Raw genomic sequence first — 19,476 nt, forward strand, 5'->3', positions numbered from 1 at the left:
TGAAAATACCCTCTCCTTAGACTAGAGGTGTGGTGGGGAAATTGGGCACCAGAAGAAGGGAATTTTCTTCTTGGTCCTAATGTCCAACTAATTTTTAAAGCATAGGTTCCTTATTATATTTTAAGCTTACAATTACATTCATAGATTAATTATTAGATACCTCCATGTCTCATACGTCTCATTTTTCCAAACTTGTGGAGAATAAGTGGAGGGATGGACTGAGTAGAAACTCCTTTTCCTTCTGAAAAGAAAGAGGGGATGTAGATAGACGCTGAGTTTAGGACATGGCTGTGAGACTGGGGGTTCAGTAGGGGGTCAACATTACACTTAGCCTTCTCCTCAACACGATTCTGTTGCATCTGTATAAAACGAAATTTCTCAGGCATACAAATGAAGTTTTTGCATTGGACCAGTAGGTCTAGTTCTTCTATCTGCTAACTTCCTTACCCCCTTTGTCTCAGTTCATTAACTGTACCTCTCCCCGAACCTAACTCTTCCACTTATCCTCTCTCCCTCTTCCGGCTACTGGTCACTCTCCACTTTCCACCCCTTCATCCTCCGCATCCCCAGCCCGCTGGTGATTGAGCAGAGCTCTGCGGGCTGCCGCGCCGCGGGTTTAGGTGAGTCAAAGCCGCGGGTGGGGGACCCCGAGGGTACGGCAGGAGCAAGGAGGTGGGAAGCGCATTCCTTTCACGTGTGATCTCAGCGCAAACCTGCCTGGAGTTCTGCTGGCGAGACAGCCGGCAGGTTTTACTATTTCTTTCTCATCTAGTAGCCAAGCTCGCGGGTCCGCGCGCCTAGGGGCTGCGCCCCGCACGAGGAAACTACACTCAAAGGCCAGGCTAGGCTGCCCACGAGGTTGGGACTGGGAATTGTGGTTGACCTCGAGGCGACTTCCTCCTCGGCGCCCTTCCTCCACGCCCCTAGGCACCTTCGCGTCAGCAAAACACCCCCTCAGGCCGAGAGGTCTCGCTCTCTCTCGCTAAGGGTTAATTTTCCGATCGCACGAGGGGGAGGAGATTTCCCTGTAGACAAGTAGAAAGGGTGATGGACAAACGTGCGGGCACTAAGACCGCAAGGCATTCATTTCCTCCGCCGGTGGATGCGGACGCCGGGAGGAGGAGAACCCCAGAGCTAGGAGCTGGGAGCCGTGGCACAGGCAATGCTCAACCCTGGATGTAGCTGAGAGAGGCTGAGAGAGGCCGGCCGCCGGAGACCCAGCGGCGAGGGGAAAACCTAGGGGGGGTGGGTGGGGAAAATCCACAGGAGAGCACTCGAAATCAAGCGCTTTACAGATTATTTTATTTTGTGTAGAGAGCACGTAGCGACTCCGAAGATCAGCCCCAATGAACATGTCAGTGTTGACTTTACAAGAATATGAATTCGAAAAGCAGTTCAACGAGAATGAAGCCATCCAGTGGATGCAGGAAAACTGGTAGGTGATGCTTTCGCGTGACACTCTTCCCGGGAGCCCTGCGCGTTCCCCGCTGTGTGCCTTAATGTCGGTATTTTCTGTCCGGGGCGTGAATGGAGCGATGAATCGCGGGCAGCAGAGAGGTGGTGGCTGAGTTCTCCGGTCTCCCGGGTGCAGGAGCCACTGGGGCTGCATGAAGCGCGTGGGTCTGTGAGTGCCCCTGTGTGAACCGTCGCTACACATACATCTTTAACAGATTATATAACGTAGATCATACATGTGTGTGTATAGAGTAGATGTCTGCGCGACTGGGAAGGCGGGAGAGATGCCACAGTCCAGATTCCCTACCTGTGCAACCTGGTTTTCACCTAGCTTTGGATTTTGTCGCTTGGCCTCCAGCAAGCTGAGTGTGAAAGGCAGTGAAGGAAGGACCCGATCTCCTGCTCCGTTTAACCCTCTCTCGCCTGCGCGCTCTAGTCCTCGCCCTCTCCCCATCCCTCGTGTCCTTCCTTTCTCCTTGCAGACCTCCTACTTCATTGCCCTACTCTCTACCGCTCCCTGGCCGGATTTCTCCTTTCCTGGACCCCTTTCCCGGCGCGGATCCCTTTCCGGTTTCATTAAGAGGCGGGGGCGACGGGGGGGAGGGGACAATGAAAACGGTAATAAAAATGAATGAACCCCAGCGAGTGGAGCCACGCCATTATTAAGTTTCTGTTTTACGGAAACGCCTTTTGGACACACTCCGTTCTAATTCAGTAGGAAGCTGTTGATTGGAGTGGAGACACAGATTAAAAACCCCTCGGTCCGCAGAGTCCTTGGGGGCCTTTCCCCAGAAAAAACTTCCAATAGGGAAAGAGTCTTTCTTGTTTACTGTTTCCTCCGCCAGTCCTTTTGAAAATCCCAGTGTGGGAGGCGATCCTATGTCACCTTGCAATATTTAACAGGGGAGGGTGTGTTCATCTCGCTTCTTCCTTGTAGACCGGGCTCCTGTGGCAGACATTCCCTTCCTCCCTATAAACCCGGGTCTGGCTATCAGTAAAGTGCAAGCTCAACGCACCCCGGAGCTGGGCAGTGGCCTGCAGCCTCCTGGGTGCTCGATGGGAGAGTCGGGCGGAGAGGCTCTCCGGCGCCAAGGGATCTCGCCCGCCGCCGCGTGCTCTAGCGCGCGTGCCCCGCGCGGTCTCGACCGGCCTTCCCTCCCCCATCTCCTCAATGGGAAACCAGAGACGCCGGCGCGCCGGGGGGTCAGGGCTGGCTGGTGCTGTTGGAGGGGGTGCCGCGGGCCGGAGCTGGTGGAGGGAGGTTCAACTTCCTTTACTCCGGTCCCCAGGAGTTGCGACTGGCCCCGGGAGGCTGGGCCGCCGCACCCCCCCTCCTCCCGCCCCGCGGGCCCACCCGAGGCCCGCTGGCCATTTGCGGCTGCAGGCGTGCGGAGCCCGCCCCCTGCGCCCAGCGCGCCGGCTGGGCCCGGCCTGTTGGGGACGAGCGTGGAGGGCCCGGAGCACCCACACCCGCTGCGGCTTGGCTGGGGGACTGCACAGGGTGCGGGGCGTGAGGGGGTCCGAGGGCCGCGTCTGGCCAGACCCGGAAGCCAGCTGGGGGACACGATCTTCTCGGAAGCCCAGGAAGTGCGGCAGGCACTTGGGGCGCGGGGCTGGAGCCCCTCCTGGGCCGGCGAGGCCGGAGAGCGCCGAGGATGGGTCCGGAAGGTGGTTGAACACCGGGGAGGCTCGATTCTGTAGGAGTGCAGACACTGAAGGGTCTTGGCGCCTGGGGAAGCCACCCCCTCTCGGCCTCGGCGGCCTGGGGACCTTCTCCGGAGGCACTTCCTCCTCCAGCGTTGAGGGTGGCGCGGAAGGCGGGGCTGGGGCGGGGGCCCGAGGCCGCAGGCGCTGGAAGCTGCGCCGCGGGGCAGCTGAGGGGCCGGGTCTTCTCTGCAGCTGTTTGTCATGTTCTCTTGCCACACCACTCGAGCGCATCTTCTTCCCCCATTAGCGCTGTGTGCTCTGTGTTTTCCAGTCCGCCTTGTCTCCTACTTGCTGCACCTTTATTGAACCTGCCTTTCTGGAGCCGGCGTCCCCTCGCAGTGGCTGCCCCCATTCCCGGTGGGCCAGCCCTCCCTTGCACCACAGCGGTGGATATTGCCTCTTATTTACTGGTTGCCTTTTCTCTGAGGCCACTTTCTGTTGCTTCTCCAGGTAACCATTTCCCGCCTCTTCTTTCCATTCACTCAACAAGTACACACTGAACCAGACAGGGCCTAGCCCTCCCCGGAACTGAAAATGGCAAAAATGCGCCAAGCTGTTTTCTCCTGTTGAGTCTTGACCACGGTTTTCTTACAGCTTTTTACAGACCTTTCTAATGGCAACATCTTTCCTGGCTCTTACTTACATACATGAATATTTGCGAGTATGTCTGTGCCTCCTCTGTGCCTCATCAGCTCTTTAGGGCATGGTTCTTGTCCCATTCCACTCGTGATTATACGGAGCACGTTGAAGAGTGCTTCGTACGACGCAGATGCTGGAGAAAATGCTTATCCAGTGAGTTAAAATGATGATTGGTGCCCATTTTATTGCCAGCACTACCTGTTAATACCTGAAGCCTAACAGGTTTGGCCTTCCCACTGCATTTGAATACTGCATCCTAGTCCTATATTGGGATTTTTCCGTTCCTTTTTCTTGGTTGACCCTATGTTCTTGGCTTGCATATTGCAGTCAAAAATCCTGCTAGCTGTTACTCTTTCCTTGCACGTCTACCTGACCTTAATTGTCTTGCTATCTCCTTTTACCCCAGAGGGTGTGCATTTCTCCCAATATCACAGGGGCCCAGTTTTATAAGCCCTCCTCACCAAAATCCCAACTGCAAAAATGTCTTGAACAAGGTGTGTAAGAAAATGATTTTCTTTTCATTTCCCTTGTTAATAGAAGGGAGCTCTATAACCAAGGCTTAGACCCTCTTGGGGCTAGAGGAAGTTTAGGAAACCAGAGCCTTATCTTTTCCAGGACTCAAAATGGCTTGAAATAGTTTCTGGAGGAAACACACAATGTTGTGAAACATCTACTCTCTCTTTTGAGCAATCATTTGCACTTGTCCTTAAAAATGTCTTAGACATAGCCTCAAACAAATCTTATTAATTTCTAGATTTAGAACTTATCTCTCAAAAATGAGCTACATGGTCTTTTGAAGAATTATGAGAAAGGCCAGGCGTGCTGTTTTGTCAGTATGCTGTCTACACTACTTAGTATTATTTAAAAGGAGCTTAAATAATCCCTATTCATTACCTTAATACATACTAATGTTATGATCCCCTTATTTTTGGAGTGGTTCTTGTATAAACACCAAACTGTTCAATTGTGGCAAGTTTATCAAGTTTATTTATTGCTGCTTTTTACAAATTATTAACCCTATAGTCATTGTCTTAAACACAGGATAAATACTATAGACCTTTTTAATTTTCTAGCAAATAGTTTCATGTATAATAAATTAGATAAGCAATTGAAATGCAAAGTAATAAATATATTTCCCTTGGAGAATCATCCTGAAACCTCATCTTGAAACTACATGTCAAGTTAAAAATACCGTGGGTAATATGATCTGGTAGATGATATTTTATTAGACGAGGTAGAGGTAGAGCAAAATGCATGCTTTTAGCCTCAATAGCATTTTTGACTTCCAATTTTACACTGAAAAGCCCTGTGATTTTACAACATTGAAAAGAAAGGCATTTTGTTCCTTAATGAGATGTCTGGACTTTACCTGTTATTTTCACTAATAGCTGATTTAATTTATAAGTGCTGCTTGCAAGGAAGCGAAATCACATGGTGACTGGTAAGGCAAGGCGACATAAAAATTCATTGAGTGAGAAGGGCAGCTGGGCTCTGCCTTCTCTTTCAGCAGCCTGCCAGGTTTGTGCTAACAGCGGTGGATGCTAGTTGCTCCAGTTGTAATTGTCTGGCCAATGATGATTATCTTCTGATGTCGGCTGACACGGTGTTCACCAATAGGAAAGCAGGAGGCCTGTGCTGACTGCTGTAACATTATGGATGTGAGGTGACGTCATCACAGGCCTTGCCTAGAACCTCATGAAACCCTCCCCCGCTCCCCTTTGGCATCTTTCACACATCCAGCCTTTCACTGCTTTGTATATTTTTCTGACTTTCTCCTTTCCACTCCCCCCACGGTGGCGTTGGTTATAAGGGTTTTATTGTTTATATTTTGTGTTTTGTATTTTAGGATCTATAAGATAGTGTAGGCAATTTTAGGATTCAGTATTTAAGAAAACCTTTTTATCTACAAATTGGTTTTTACTAAGGAAAAAAAATGAGAAGAAACACTATTTAAAAGGAATTGTACATCTATACCTTCTTATATGTGAGGTTTAGAAAGTAACATGACGTACAATTTATGTATTAAAGAACATAAAAATATTGTAAGCCTGTGTGTGAGTATATTACTCAAAACAGCATCATGCCTGTCAAACTTCTAAAATGCAGGCATAGGATTAAGCTGTTGTTTTTTCTGTAGTGACAACTGTTCTGCATCAATCCCTAGAATCCTTGAGATGTTCTGTATTCATTTATAAGAAAAATGACTGGAGAATACTGCAGTCTACTCCCATGAAACGGGAAAGGCCAGAGTCTCATTTAATCTGCCACTACAGCAAATACAAATTTGGTCATCTATCTAGGAAAATACTATGTCCACATAATACTCCTGCTTCCTTCCACTTTGGGGAATCACAGCTCATATTAGCCTTAGGATTGAGAAGTCCTAAGTGTGAGGAATTTAGCATGTCATTCAATAAACTTTAGAAAGCACTGGGATATTGGCCTAATATTTACTAGGTTAAGAATGAGAGGACTGAGGGTCGCCTGGGTGGCTCAGTTGGTTAACTGACTGGGGCTCAGGTCACAGTCTCACAGTTTATGGGTTCGAGCTCCGTGTCAGGCTCTGTGCTGACAGCTCGGAGCCTGGAGCCTGGAGCCTGCAGCCTACTTCAGATTCTGTGTCTCCCTCTCACTCTGCCCCTCCCCTGCTTGCGCGCTCTCTCTCTCTCCAAAATAAACATTAAAAAATATTAAAAAAAAAAAAATGAGAAGTCTGAGAAAATGCACAGAGAAGAGAAATATGACCTACTTTACAGTGTTAGAAAGTAATGAAATATGTGGGAACTGTGATCTAAAGTTTCATGTGTCTTTTTAAAAATGTTGTATTTTCATGCAGTCTTAAACACCAAAGTGTTTTAGGATTCCCAGGGATAATGGAAATTATTTTATGATCATATTATCCATCTCTATATTAGCATTAGTTATAAATGATGTAAAATTTTTGCTTAAGGCCTTTTGTTAAATTTTGTGAAGAAGGCTTGTTGCTTGTTGCTTTTGATGTTAGATGATGATAATTCTAAAGGTATCAGGATCCTATTGTCATTTACCTCCAAAGTCAACTCACTCCAGATCTAAGAGTTGCTTTGCATACTTCCTTAAAAGAAGATTCTTTCAAGTTAGACCCTGGAGAAGCTGGTGGAGGGCGGGGAAGGGTGGGTGAATACTTAGGATGGCATAAAATAAGCATCCAATCAGTCTTTACCCAACAAAGCAAAATGGAGCGTCGTACTATTCAGTTAATTCAAGAATTCATCTTTGCTTCAATGATCTGCACATTTTAGGTCTCAGTGTTTTCTGAAATGATCTAAACATTATCTCAGTGATCCACTTATTGTTCATGTATGGACCTAGGTGAGCTGAGCTGCCCTTTATTACTAAGAAGCGGACAAAAGTCCACAAATTTTCCTTTAGCTATTTACCTTTTCTTGTTCAATGTTCTAGTCCCTACCTTCAAATCTGCCTGCCCCCATTGACTTTCTACTGGCCTTTGTTAAAAGAGCACAGGCATTTACTTAGAAAAGTTACTACCTATACCACAGATGTCATTTCTATTGATAACCTTAGAAACATCTGAACAAAAATGTAACCTAGCTTTGTTGAAACGTTCAGGCTCATAACTTTGTCCTTTATCTATATTCTGATTGTGTGTGTAGACAGGCGGGTACAAATGGGTAACTTTTGGCAGTTACTCAGAGCTTAAATAGCATCCCTAATTATATGTAACTTTCAACAATTTTATTTTAGAAATAGATTAGTCCTTTTTAAAAACATTATTGCTCTATGGGGCGCCTGGGTGGCGCAGTCGGTTAAGCGTCCGACTTCAGCCAGGTCACGATCTCGCAGTCCATGAGTTCCAGCCCCGCGTCAGGCTCTGGGCTGATGGCTCAGAGCCTGGAGCCTGTTTCCGATTCTGTGTCTCCCTCTCTCTCTGACCCTCCCCCGTTCATGCTCTGTCTCTCTCTGTCCCAAAAATAAAATAAACGTTGAAAAAACATTATTGCTCTAGAGTCAAAAATGAATTTGTAGTTTTAAGCTTGTTGAGCAAAAACCATTCCAAAGCATTGGGTCCATGTGAGTTCTCTTACGTTCAGGCTTCTGTGTTTTTCCTGATTCATTTCTGTACTGAGCACTCACCGTTTTCAGTTTTAGGGTTCTTTATCCTAGTATATTGGAATGACAAATATTTTTAGGAAAAACTTCTGTTTAATCAGTCACTCACAGTGATTTTTCTAAAATTTAACTTTAAGTCTGTCTGCCCCCCCCCAAAATGTACACGTGAAAATGATTTAAACTTTCCTGAGATAAATAAGGCATGCTGATTACAAGCAGTTTTGCTGGATGGGTACTCATACACTTTTCTAAAACCTTTATTTCCTTCAGAATTTCCCATTTTAGTATTTTTCCTTCTCAAGATTTTATAGCTAATTGCAAAATGATAAGGGGAATATCACTGATAGAATGTATTTTGGGAGAGGGGGCCTCATAGTTTTTACTTAGGTTTAGGATCACATATTTTAAGTGAAATAGGTGTAACTCCATTTTTTAAAGATAAATGTCGAATGTTTTAGCTCAACCCTTAATTTTATTAACACTCATTCTTGGAGCTAATGTTTTGGTTTTTTATTTGATCCTTTGAGTTCTAAGACTGAATTTTTGAATTGACTATCCCTTAACTCTTAAGGAACGGTATACATCTTTCTTTTAAGACTGTTGAAAAGACCCATGAAATGCATGGTTATTATGTATCTTTGTTAAGAAAATATAGGCATTTACCTACAAAAGTGCACACATACATAAAGATACTAAAGTGACTTTCAAAATATGAAACCTGATAGCCCATTATAGACCATTTCTTTTCTGTTTTTTGGTATTCGAAGAGCATCTTGCTCACCTAGACCTACTTTTAGACTTTGCTGCAAAATAGGTGCCCATTTAATTGACTTTGGCAATGTTTTTTTTTTTAAAACTAGTTAAATAATACGATTTTAATAAGCATTTTAAAACTGCAAAAATGGAACATTTAGTACTTTGACTTACCCCAATTATTAATAAATTTTTAAAAATCTTCATATAGTTTACGATAGCCACAACCTTCAAGGTTTTCTGCCCAGTCATTCCTTCTACTCATCAGGTGTTGTTAATAAAACGTAAAAAAAAATTTAAGATCCTAGGCCCACTCTAACTGGGGGTAATTGACTTTTTCAGGTGTAGTGAGTTCAGTGGAACTAAATGCTTTGAAGTTGAGAATTTTATGATCTTGTTTTAGGAGCCTCGATGGGGAAAAAATGGCTAGATGAAAAGGGTTACTCCAGAAACCTTTTTTTTTTTTTAAATGCGTGAGGCTTCTATTGAAGTCTTTGGGTGTGTTAAGCATTTAAAAGCTTAACTAGCAGTGGTTATCATTACAATAAGAGGGAAGGAAGCCCAGTAAAGGGACTTTAAATATCCAGGTCTATAGTTGCCTCTCAATTTTATGACTGTTCGACAGACTTGATTTAAAGATCTTTAAAAAGTAAGATAGATTTTCTTTATTCTCAAGTAATGATCCTAATAGTTGATACATAGTTGTTTACTAATTGCAAGTATTCTTTTAAAATGTTTTGCATATGTTAACTGTTCCATCCTCCCAACCACCCTTTGATGTATTATCTTTTTGATTTTTTTTACAACAGGAAATGAGGCTCAGTGTGCTTATACAAGTTGAGATTTGCACGTAGGGTTAAAAAGAGAAGAAATGGGCTCCAGCCCCACTGAAGAGTTTGTCACTGAGGCCTCAATCATCCCCTTATTTGAACTCAATAAGTAATGCACTTGAAAACTTGCAGCACTGTAAACATGTCAGGAACTTGTGGTTTTAGTCAATGATCTCCCAAGTGCCTCTTAGCTTCTAAATCCTGAACACATAAGGCCGGAATACGAAAACACCTATAAATGTTGTAATGAGCATAATGAACATAAACTATGTAGATAAATAAATAATTTAATCATTAAGAAATATTTCCTGAACGTTACTTGTTCATCTAGCAACACTTTCATAAGTGGAGAAAGCCTGTCACCTTTATCGATGTTCCTATCCTAAAATAGTCCAATTTTGTCTCAAACTATGACACACAGATTTGGAACCTTTCTTATAAAGCATGCTTTCTGTCTGATTCTCTTCCATGAGACTCATACTCTCTCAGCTTGGTTCTAGACTCTGGGAGTCTGTTTCCACCTGCCGCTGCCTCCAGCCATGCTTTCTTCCAGGCAGATTTTTGTAGCTATTGGTAAAGAGCCACCCACTGTGGACAGAGGAAGAAAAAAAAAATGTGTGGGTCAGGGATGGCCTTATTCTTCGAGGTCAGTTCCTGCAGTGTGAAGAAGTAAAGAGTACATTTATTTGTTTTGCTTATGAGTTTTAAATTCTTTATCTCATTCTAAAGTGAGAAATATGGGAAAAAGAAATGAAATCGTTAGAAAATGTAAAGATCCAGGAAATAAAACATCTTTAATTCTTATCCAGAGGCATCCACTGTTGTTTTGCCACATTTCCTCCAGCCTTGTTTCCAAGTTTTTTACATACTTTAAATGATTCAGTACTTACCATTGGCAGACTGAGTTTCTTATTATGTGCCAGGGACTGCTGGGCGCTTATATTTACATATCATCTCATTACAAATTTTTATGTTGCTTATGTCCCTCTTTACATTATAAACATCTCACTGAAACCTCCATAAGTACATTTTCCAGTGGCAACTTAATATTTTATTGTTTGAGCTTCAGTTAATTTAGATAACCATTGCCTTATTGTTGAACATGTTAAGTTTCTAGTATTTTGCTGTTAGAACTAGTGCTCTGATTATATATTAATTTTTTTTTACTTATCTGATAATTTTCTTTGTATAAATCTAAACTATAGCATCCAGGGGAGTTACTCTTTTTAAGGTTCAAGATACCTAGAGCCTGGCTGATGTCTAGAAAAGTTGAATCAATTTACACTCCAGCAAGGAAGAACAGTTTTCACATCTTTCTTAGCACCGAAGATGATCACCTTTAAAAAATCTTTGATAAGTTAATATAAAATGCGATGTCCCATTGCTTTAATTTATATTTCTTTCATTTCTGTCGAGATTCAAAAATTTTATTTGGGTTTATTTTCCATTTGCTTTTGTAAATTATCTGTACCAGGCCTTTCCTGGTTAACTATTGTTTGCTTACACTTGAGATATATTAAGGATATTAGCTTTTGTCCAGCATGACTACTTTGTTGTGAATAATTTCTTCTCTAGAGTGACTTCTGTGACCCTAGTACACTAAATTTCCATAGCTGGGAACAGATCTAACAGCTACTTTAGTATATGAAATAGAAATGTATTTTCCATCACACTCTGAATTAAGGGAAACAACTGTGCTGATCTCTTTATAATAACCTGTAAGTCAACAGCCCCAGGGAGGAAGGGAGAGAGGAGAGAAGACTGGGAGACTGGGCTCCTGTTCAATGTGGAGAGAGAAGGAGTAGTCTCTTGGACTTCCTGCTAATTTTTGGACTCTCTTTTTTTTCTTTTTTCTTTTTTTTTTTTTTTAATTTTTTTTTTCAACGTTTATTTATTTTTGGGACAGAGAGAGACAGAGCATGAACGGGGGAGGGGCAGAGAGAGAGGGAGACACAGAATCAGAAACAGGCTCCAGGCTCTGAGCCATCAGCCCAGAGCCCGACGCGGGGCTGGAACTCACGGACCGCGAGATCGTGACCTGGCTGAAGTCGGACGCTTAACCGACTGCGCCACCCAGGCACCCCTGGACTCTCTTATTTGCATTTATTTTTCAGTTTTCCACAGGTGTGGTGATGAGTATCCACTGTGGTATTATAGTGTGGTGGTTAAGCACATTGACTCTGGAACCAGTGTATGTATCTGCATTCAAGCCCTAGTTTTGAACCACTTAGCAGCCGAGTGACCATCTTATTAGCAGATTAATTAGCACCTCTGCTTCAGTTCCCTCATCTCTAAATTGGGAGATGATAATAGCATTAGTATTGGGGGTGATAATGATGGAATCTACTTTAGCAGGTTGTGAGAATTAGACAATTTATTATACCTTAAGCCCTTAGAACAGTGTCCAGGACTGTATGTGATATTTAGTATACCTTTATTGTTGTCTGCACCACAGACTCTATGGGATCAAAAGGGAAAAAGAAGTCATGATTAAATTCCTGTATAAGTGAGGTAACCCGAAATGGCTGTGCAATCAGTCCTCCGAATATGACAAAAAAGCCCATTACCTGGGAGCCACTACCAAGGTAGAGACGTTGAGGGGAAAAAAGAAGAGAAAGTATGACATCAACTTTGCTATCAAGAAATCTGTAATTTGAAAGATCCCAGCAAGAGAAAACATTGTTAATATATATGTGGTTTAAAAAAAAAGTGTGGAGGCCAACTCTACCATGAATGTTTGGAACTTTTCAGAAGCTATGCTTTATCTTCAATCACATGTAACAGTGTGAAATACAGGCAGTCCTCGTAACAGACACTGATTACGAATTTATTTCCTATAAAACACCTGAGATTATCTCATTTAATTTATTCATTGAAAGTGTGATAGTGTCTTTATTATGTTACACTAAAGGTAAAATCATTCTATATTAATAAGTGAAATGATAGTGGCTAAAAATGTTGGCATTATGAGCTTGCAAGTTTGTGCTTCAAGTAAGTCTTTTGTCCTTGCTCAATGATTTTTTTTTTTTTTTAATTTCAATGAGAGAAGCATGGCTGTTTGGTTTCTTAGCAAAGTAAAATAAGCGAGCATCACACATCAATTTTCTCTTATGCACCTGAATGGCAGTGAGCTTGTGGTCGAGAAACTTAAGTGGAATCCTTTCTTTAAGGTTCCCAGTTTTCTCATTCTTGAGACAAGAAAGTCCATTAGAGGTTCTCAAGGGATGTGAGGATTTTATTTCCATGTGCTTATTCCTTCCTGTCTTAGCTTCAGTTGAAGGAGGTCATTGAGAGCACATGACTGCTTCTCAACCCTCAAACTGGACCTAGGCATTTGGAGGATTCTCCTTCCCCCACCCTTGTTTTTGAGATATATGTTCTTCCCATTGTTCCCACACTAGACGCTACTTCAGGGACACAGCCTTGAGAGAGGAATGTGTTGTTGAGACCATCTGGACTGTATTTGTGACTGAACCCTGTGAAGGCCTTTATACAAACTCTTAAGATTCTGGCGGGCAGGTGTAGAGATCTTCTTGTCTTGCAGCCTCTGAAGACAAGCCTCATACATAAATCCCCTTGTTTATTAAAACTGCCACCTACCAATCTGGAGTGATCTGCCTCTTTCTTTGGTCTCCATGCATAGAGGACCAGTTTGGAATTTCACCCGGAGAATTCCTGCAGTCACAAACCAACAGTTCCCCATCCAGGCCTGGAGTTCGCATTTGCAGTGGGCAGCTCATATACCTCTCTTTGTGATGGCAGCACAGGTAAAGTGTGCCGTGCTGTTAGAGGGGTTTTATAACTAACCTCTAAGGTAATGATACTTAAGTTATAAGTGGACTGTCCCCCTGGGCCCCTGTCAACTATAGAGACATTCTTCTTTCAGACCTAGTGTTGTAGATTCTTGGAATTTGTGGTTTTGACAGTAGCAGTTATACGTGGAGAATGACCCAAGGGCCCAGGAAATGAAGCAAGTTTTAAAAACTTTTCTGGGGTGGCTCAGTCGGTTAAGCGTCCGACTTCGGCTCAGGTCACGATCTCACAGTTCGTGAGTTCGAGCCCCGCATCAGGCTCTGTGCTGACAGCTCGGAGCCTGGAGCCCGCTTTGGATTCTGTGTCTCCCTCTCTCTCTCTATCCTTCCCCAGCTCATGCTCGCACTCTGTCTCTGTCAAAAATAAATAAACTTAAAAAAAAAATTAAAAAAAAAAAAAACCTTTTCTGGGGTCAAATTTGAGAAGCATTTGTTTGTCAGAGCAGTTATGCTGTGCTCTCTCTTATTGTCCTGTAGGTAGGAATTCTCATGAAGAGTAGATACTATGTGGTCATGAAAAATGGCCCCACAAAGGAGTATAACACTTTGTACAGACATGAAAGTTAAGAGTAAGAGGTCTAGTAACATCATGATGCTTAATCAGAAAAAATAAATGGTTGTATGGAATTTTCTAGATTAAAGGAGTATTCTTCAAACTTTTTTGCGTACATCCCTCTAAAAGAAGTTTCAAAAATGATGTACTGCCTGACACATTTAAATTTTTTCATTATAAGTTGAATTAAATTCTTAATAGAGATAGAATAAATAAGGTGAGGATTAGCTAGTTAGAATAAATATTTTCTGATGTGCTGACAGGGTTACCTACTTTATTGAATAATGCACAGTGAATCTGAAATCACATAAACATTTTTCTAGATGGTTTCATTCAATTGATGGCTCCAAAAAACATGTCATTCCACAAAGAAAGAATCAATGGCACTAACCATTATTGTTGCTGGTTGTTCTGAATTCAGAACATTTCAATGTTCATTATGTAAAGGTTCTAAACAGAAGGGGAAAAACGGATATTATCTTTCTGCCTCATATCATTGTTCATTTTTACTTTTTTGGGGGGAGCTAGAAGGAAAGACCTAGGTAGGTTATCAAGTATCTTTTTAACTATGTTTTCTTGACTGCAGAAAAGGTTATAGATAGCATTCCCACATGTGTTGTGGTCATTAAGACTAACTGGGGAAAGCAATTTCTTCTTAACTTGGTCATCCACTGTCAGAACCTGAGGACTTTCTTAAGAAGCCATCTTCAGTCCATTCCACTTGGGGTGGCTCTGATTGTTGAAGGCTGTTCTACATATTGACCTGAAAGTTGTGTCCCTCCGTTATGCTTCTATTAGCCCTAGTGCTGACCCTACCTGTATTTAATAACCAAGTCCACATGACCATGGTGTATGCATTTGAAAATTGCTATTACTTCCTCTCTAGACTTTCTTTTCTAAGCCAATTCTCACATCATTTGCAGTCCACTCGTAATCCACATGGATACTTCTGAGAAATCAAAAATTAAGACTCGCACACTTTTGGTTTGGACAATTAATTGTGACCAACCAGTAGACTGCTAATAAATTTATTAAAATTGGGTACATATACATTAACATGAGCAAGTCTGTAATAGAGAATAATGGTGGAGGAAGATGGAATTATAATTCTAATCCACTAGAATCCTTGTGGTCCTTTGGAACATTACAAAGCTTCTGTTTTTTATATGGCATTCTGGAGATTTTAAGGATTCTTATCAGAAAACCACCAGGGTTATCTTGAGTTGTGGTGTTTTTTTTTTTTTTTTTTTTTTCCAACGTTTATTTATTTTTGGGACAGAGAGAGACAGAGCATGAACGGGGGAGGGGCAGAGAGAGAGGGAGACACAGAATCGGAAACAGGCTCCAGGCTCTGAGCCATCAGCCCAGAGCCTGATGCGGGGCTCGAACTCACGGACCGCGAGATCGTGACCTGGCTGAAGTCGGACGCTTAACCAACTGCGCCACCCAGGCGCCCCAGAGTTGTGGTGGTTTTTGATTACTGCCCATACATTCACAGAAATACTTTTGCAGAAATACTTTTTTGAACCTATACGTTGTGATTGCTGATATTGTTTGTGATTGCATCGTTTTGGTTGGTACTTGGTTCTTCTCTAATTCTTTGTAATTATTGAGTTGTTTTTCTACTGAAGAGGGTAGTTTGGGGTAAAAAAAGTTTGAGAACCATGCTGTGTCCTTAAGCAGGTATTTGGGCCAGACTCATTTGGAGGAGGTTGTTTCTCTTCAGAATACACATGTGTAGGCTTCATGTCAGGGATTCAGAATGAGTAGGTCTGTGGAGGGGCCCAGGTACTGTGAAAAGACTCCCCAGGTAATTCTTACAATTGCCTTAGCAAGTACTGCTCTGGATGATGCTGACTCCATCCTACATTCTTTGGGTTTGTCTTCTCAGACCATTGATTTCACAAACTGAACTTCTTCAGTTCCCCTGCTCTACTTCCTTTGTTACCTCCCTTGGGACAGGATGTCACTGTTCAACACCATTGTTTCCCTCCCCACAAGCCCTGTGTGGTCTGGCTCTTGGTTCCATTGCTCTTAGTTCACTGCCATGGCCACTATTCCTTCAGACCTCCACCTTACTTTTTGTTCCCTTACTCTATTCTCTTAGTCTTTCAAGACTAAGTTGCAGATCCCATCCTGTCACTCCTGTGGTACAAACCTTCAGTGGTTTCCCATGGTCTGTATGACAACTCCACATTGTTTCGATTGGTTTGAAAGGACATTCAAATATGGGTCCAAATCACCTTCCTTCAAATGCAAATTAAAATCATTGGTCCTCCCCACCCATCAGAATCCATTGGGTCTTCCTTTGTGGTTTTCTGGCATTTGACTCATAAATAGATTAGTATTTTTTCTTCTAGCTTTGAAATCCATGCCTATCACAGAATTTGGCATATAGTTGCAGTCCCTGTGTGGAGGAGACGAATGCATATATGTATGGATCCTCAAGCCTGTTCATTCACATTCAAATGTATCTGATTTATTATCCAGTACACTTTATATTGTCCTTAAGTGAATTCTGGGACACTGTCCAGTGCGATATTGAAACAATAATAAAAATACTTATTCATCTGATTTTATTTTTAAGAAAAAAAGGTATTAATTTATCATGACCAATTCTTAGTGAAACTGTGCTAATTGTTGGGGATTATTAGTTCTTTACTAGGCACTCAAACCATCTACTCTAATCAGAAAGAAGTCCAAAGACTTACCTACAATGAGGGGTGGGTGGGACTGTATGCGCAAGGAACAAAGATCAGGAAGAAAATAATACAAAATGATTAAAGGTAACTGTTTGTATAAAGATGGTAAAGTGGTGGTTATTTCTCCTTTTGCTCTTCCAGTTTTCTATAATCTTTTTAATATTCTGAATACACAAGGGTGGTGGGGATTTTTTTAAGCTTATTTACTTATTTTGAGAGACCGAAGGAGAGAGAGAGAGCATGAGCAGGGAAGGGTAGAGAAGGGGGAGTGGGGATAGAGAGAATCCCAAGCAGTCTCCACACTGTCAGCACAGAGCCTGAAGCGGGGCTCAGACTCATGAACGGTGAGGTCATGGCCTGAATTGAAACCAAGAATGACGCTTAACAGACTGAGCCGCCCCGGCCCCCCTCTGGGTAGTGTGATTATGCCTGTGGTCTTACTCCCATTTTTCTGCATTAACTGTAGAGTATTTACTATTTTATAATAGGACTATCATTTTACAAAGATGTATTTAGTATTAGGTAACAAACACTTCCTTAAAAACTAATGCATTTTTTAATAAATATTTCAAAAAGCAGTACAGTTAAACATAAACACAATTTGTAAGGACACTGAACTGCACAATCTTACTTGAAATAAATACACTTTCTCAGATTAAGCTAGAGGTGAGCCATCCTATTGATGTCACAATAAATTTCCTTCTCTTTCTCCAATTGTAAATTATTAAGTTCGATTATGTTTTAGTCAGAAGGGGTAATACATCTTTTTTTTTTTAATTTTTTTTTCAACGTTTATTTATTTTTGGGACAGAGAGAGACAGAGTATGAACGGGGGAGGGGCAGAGAGAGAGGGAGACACAGAATCGGAAACAGGCTCCAGGCTCTGAGCCATCAGCCCAGAGCCTGACGCGGGGCTCAAACTCACGGACCGCGAGATCGTGACCTGGCTGAAGTCGGCCGCTTAACCGACTGCGCCACCCAGGCGCCCCCGAAGGGGTAATACATCTTTAAGCAGGGGTTGGGGAGTTGATAAAAGACATTAGTTTCACTTTAACATTACAACTTTTATGCATGGGCTTCAGGAAGGTATCTAATAGGGCAAAGGTTCCCCAGGGACAATAGTCCTCTAATCTAATAGAGATAAAAGATTAAACATAAACCTGTCCCCAGAGAGAAAAAAATGAATACGATAATTGGCTTAGGGACCTTGTGGCACCTGGAAACAGATGCTGCACACACACCTGGAATACATCATTAACAAATATATCCAGAATTGCAGAATTCCTGGAAGATTGTATTTCATTTAAAGGCGCTAGAAGGATTTTGTTAGTCTGAAATGAAGGTTTTAAGGGTGAGTCTAGTGCACAGGCCAAGGCTCTGTGGGTCCAGAGAACCTGGTGTGGCTTTATCTGGTGAGAAGTTCTAGGGATGAGGTTAGCAAGACTGTGACAGCTTTTTCAAAGGACTGCTTTGTAGAGGAGATCTTATCAGTCCTGGCATTGCTTTGAATCCTTGCTTCTTTTGGACTTCCTCTTATAAAAAGATCGGGGATTGCCATTTGAATACAGGAAAAGTAGTCTTTTGTGGGTTTTTTTGTTTTTTGTTTGTTTGTTTGTTTTTTAGGTTACCTGTATTTAGCAAGAACTGCCATTCATTCCACACTAGTCTTTTCCTCTCCATTGTCTCGACCAACAAACAAAAGGCCACGGGAGAGGGGACAGGGAGGTTAGAGGAGAATGGTTGCAAATCATATGGGCTATGGTTTTTAAAAATCTCTGTAAATGATTTGATCTTTTTATTTTATCATTTCTATAAATTTAGAAAAAGTTTTGCTCATAAGTTATAGATAACTTAAATATTCTTTCTGGGGGTGCCTGGGTGGCTCAGTCAGTTAAGCGTCCGACTTCGGCTCAGGTCATGATCTCACAGTTCGTGAGTTTGAGCTCCATGTCGGGCTCTGTGCTGACAGCTCAGAGCCTGGAGCCTGCTTTGGATTCTATGTCTCCTTCTCTCTCTGCCCCTCCCCTGCTCGCCCTCTGTCTCTCTCTCAAAAATAATAAACATTTTAAAAAATATATTCTTTCCAGATGTAAGAAAACAAACTGTAGGTAGAAATATCCTACAGGAGCAAAAAAAGAATACTAAGGAAAATATTGGATACTTACTATGTGTTAGGTATATTAGACTTGATTATTTTTAAGAGTGTTATTTCCCAAAAGATATTTTTTTTGAAGTAAATTTAAAAATTTAATCTGCTGAACATTTGTGACTTTCTTCTGTAACCTGAGAATAAAAGGTATATTTATCTCTTCTCAGGTAATTAAAAAAAATTTTTTAATGTTTATTTATTTTTAAGAGAGACAGGGGAGAGGGGCAGAGACAGACACACAGAATGTGAAGCAGTCTCCAGGCTCTGAGCTGTCAGCACAGAACCCAACGTGGGGCTCCAACCCACAAACCCCTGAGATTATGACCTGAGCCAAAGTTGGACACTCAACCCAGTAAGCCACCCAGGTGCCCCTCAGGTAATTTTTTTTGAAGGAAGCTTTCTCCTATTATAGAAATGTATTTTGGGGGGTGCCTGGGTGGCTCAGTCAGTTGAGCGATGGACTTCAGCTCAGGTCATGATCTCACCGTTTGTGAGTTTGAGCCCCGTGTCGGGCTCTGTGCTTACAGCTCAGAGCCTGGAGCCTGCTTCAGATTCTGTGTCTCCCTCTCTCTCTGCCCCTCCCCTGCTCATGCTCTGTCTCTCTCTGTCTCAGAAATAAATAAACATTAAAAAAAAAAAAAAAAAAAGAAAGAAATGTATTTTTTTTTTAATTTTGGAAACCACCCCAAAAGAAAGCATATGTAGTTTCATAGTCCAGAACAACATGTTTATATCAGTCTAATATCAAAATTACAATATACTAAGC

The 19,476-nt window shown here is 42.3% G+C and overlaps 1 protein-coding gene across 5 annotated transcripts in view; it reads left to right on the forward strand.

The window, feature by feature from the left end:
• Window positions 1-430: 430 nt before the first annotated feature.
• Window positions 431-19,476, forward strand: part of ELOVL6 (ELOVL fatty acid elongase 6) — a 146,408-nt gene continuing 127,362 nt past the window's right edge. The window contains exons 1-3 of one of the 5 annotated variants that reach the window (XM_086704398.1): window positions 1,148-1,159; window positions 1,315-1,435; window positions 1,938-7,509. In XM_086704398.1, coding sequence (XP_086560524.1) covers window positions 2,627-3,409 — 783 coding nt within the window. In that variant the 5' untranslated portion in view covers window positions 1,148-1,159; window positions 1,315-1,435; window positions 1,938-2,626 and the 3' untranslated portion in view covers window positions 3,410-7,509. Of the gene's footprint in view, window positions 621-802; window positions 967-1,007; window positions 1,160-1,258; window positions 1,436-1,937; window positions 7,510-19,476 lie in introns of those variants that run through there. The other 4 variants (XM_086704396.1, XM_086704397.1, XM_025921837.2 and 1 more) reach the window with 4 other exon arrangements.

This window comes from Puma concolor, chromosome B1 (assembly GCF_028749965.1).
Source record: "Puma concolor isolate L17-30 chromosome B1, mPumCon1.1.hap2, whole genome shotgun sequence".
Classification (NCBI taxonomy): domain Eukaryota; kingdom Metazoa; phylum Chordata; class Mammalia; order Carnivora; family Felidae; genus Puma; species Puma concolor.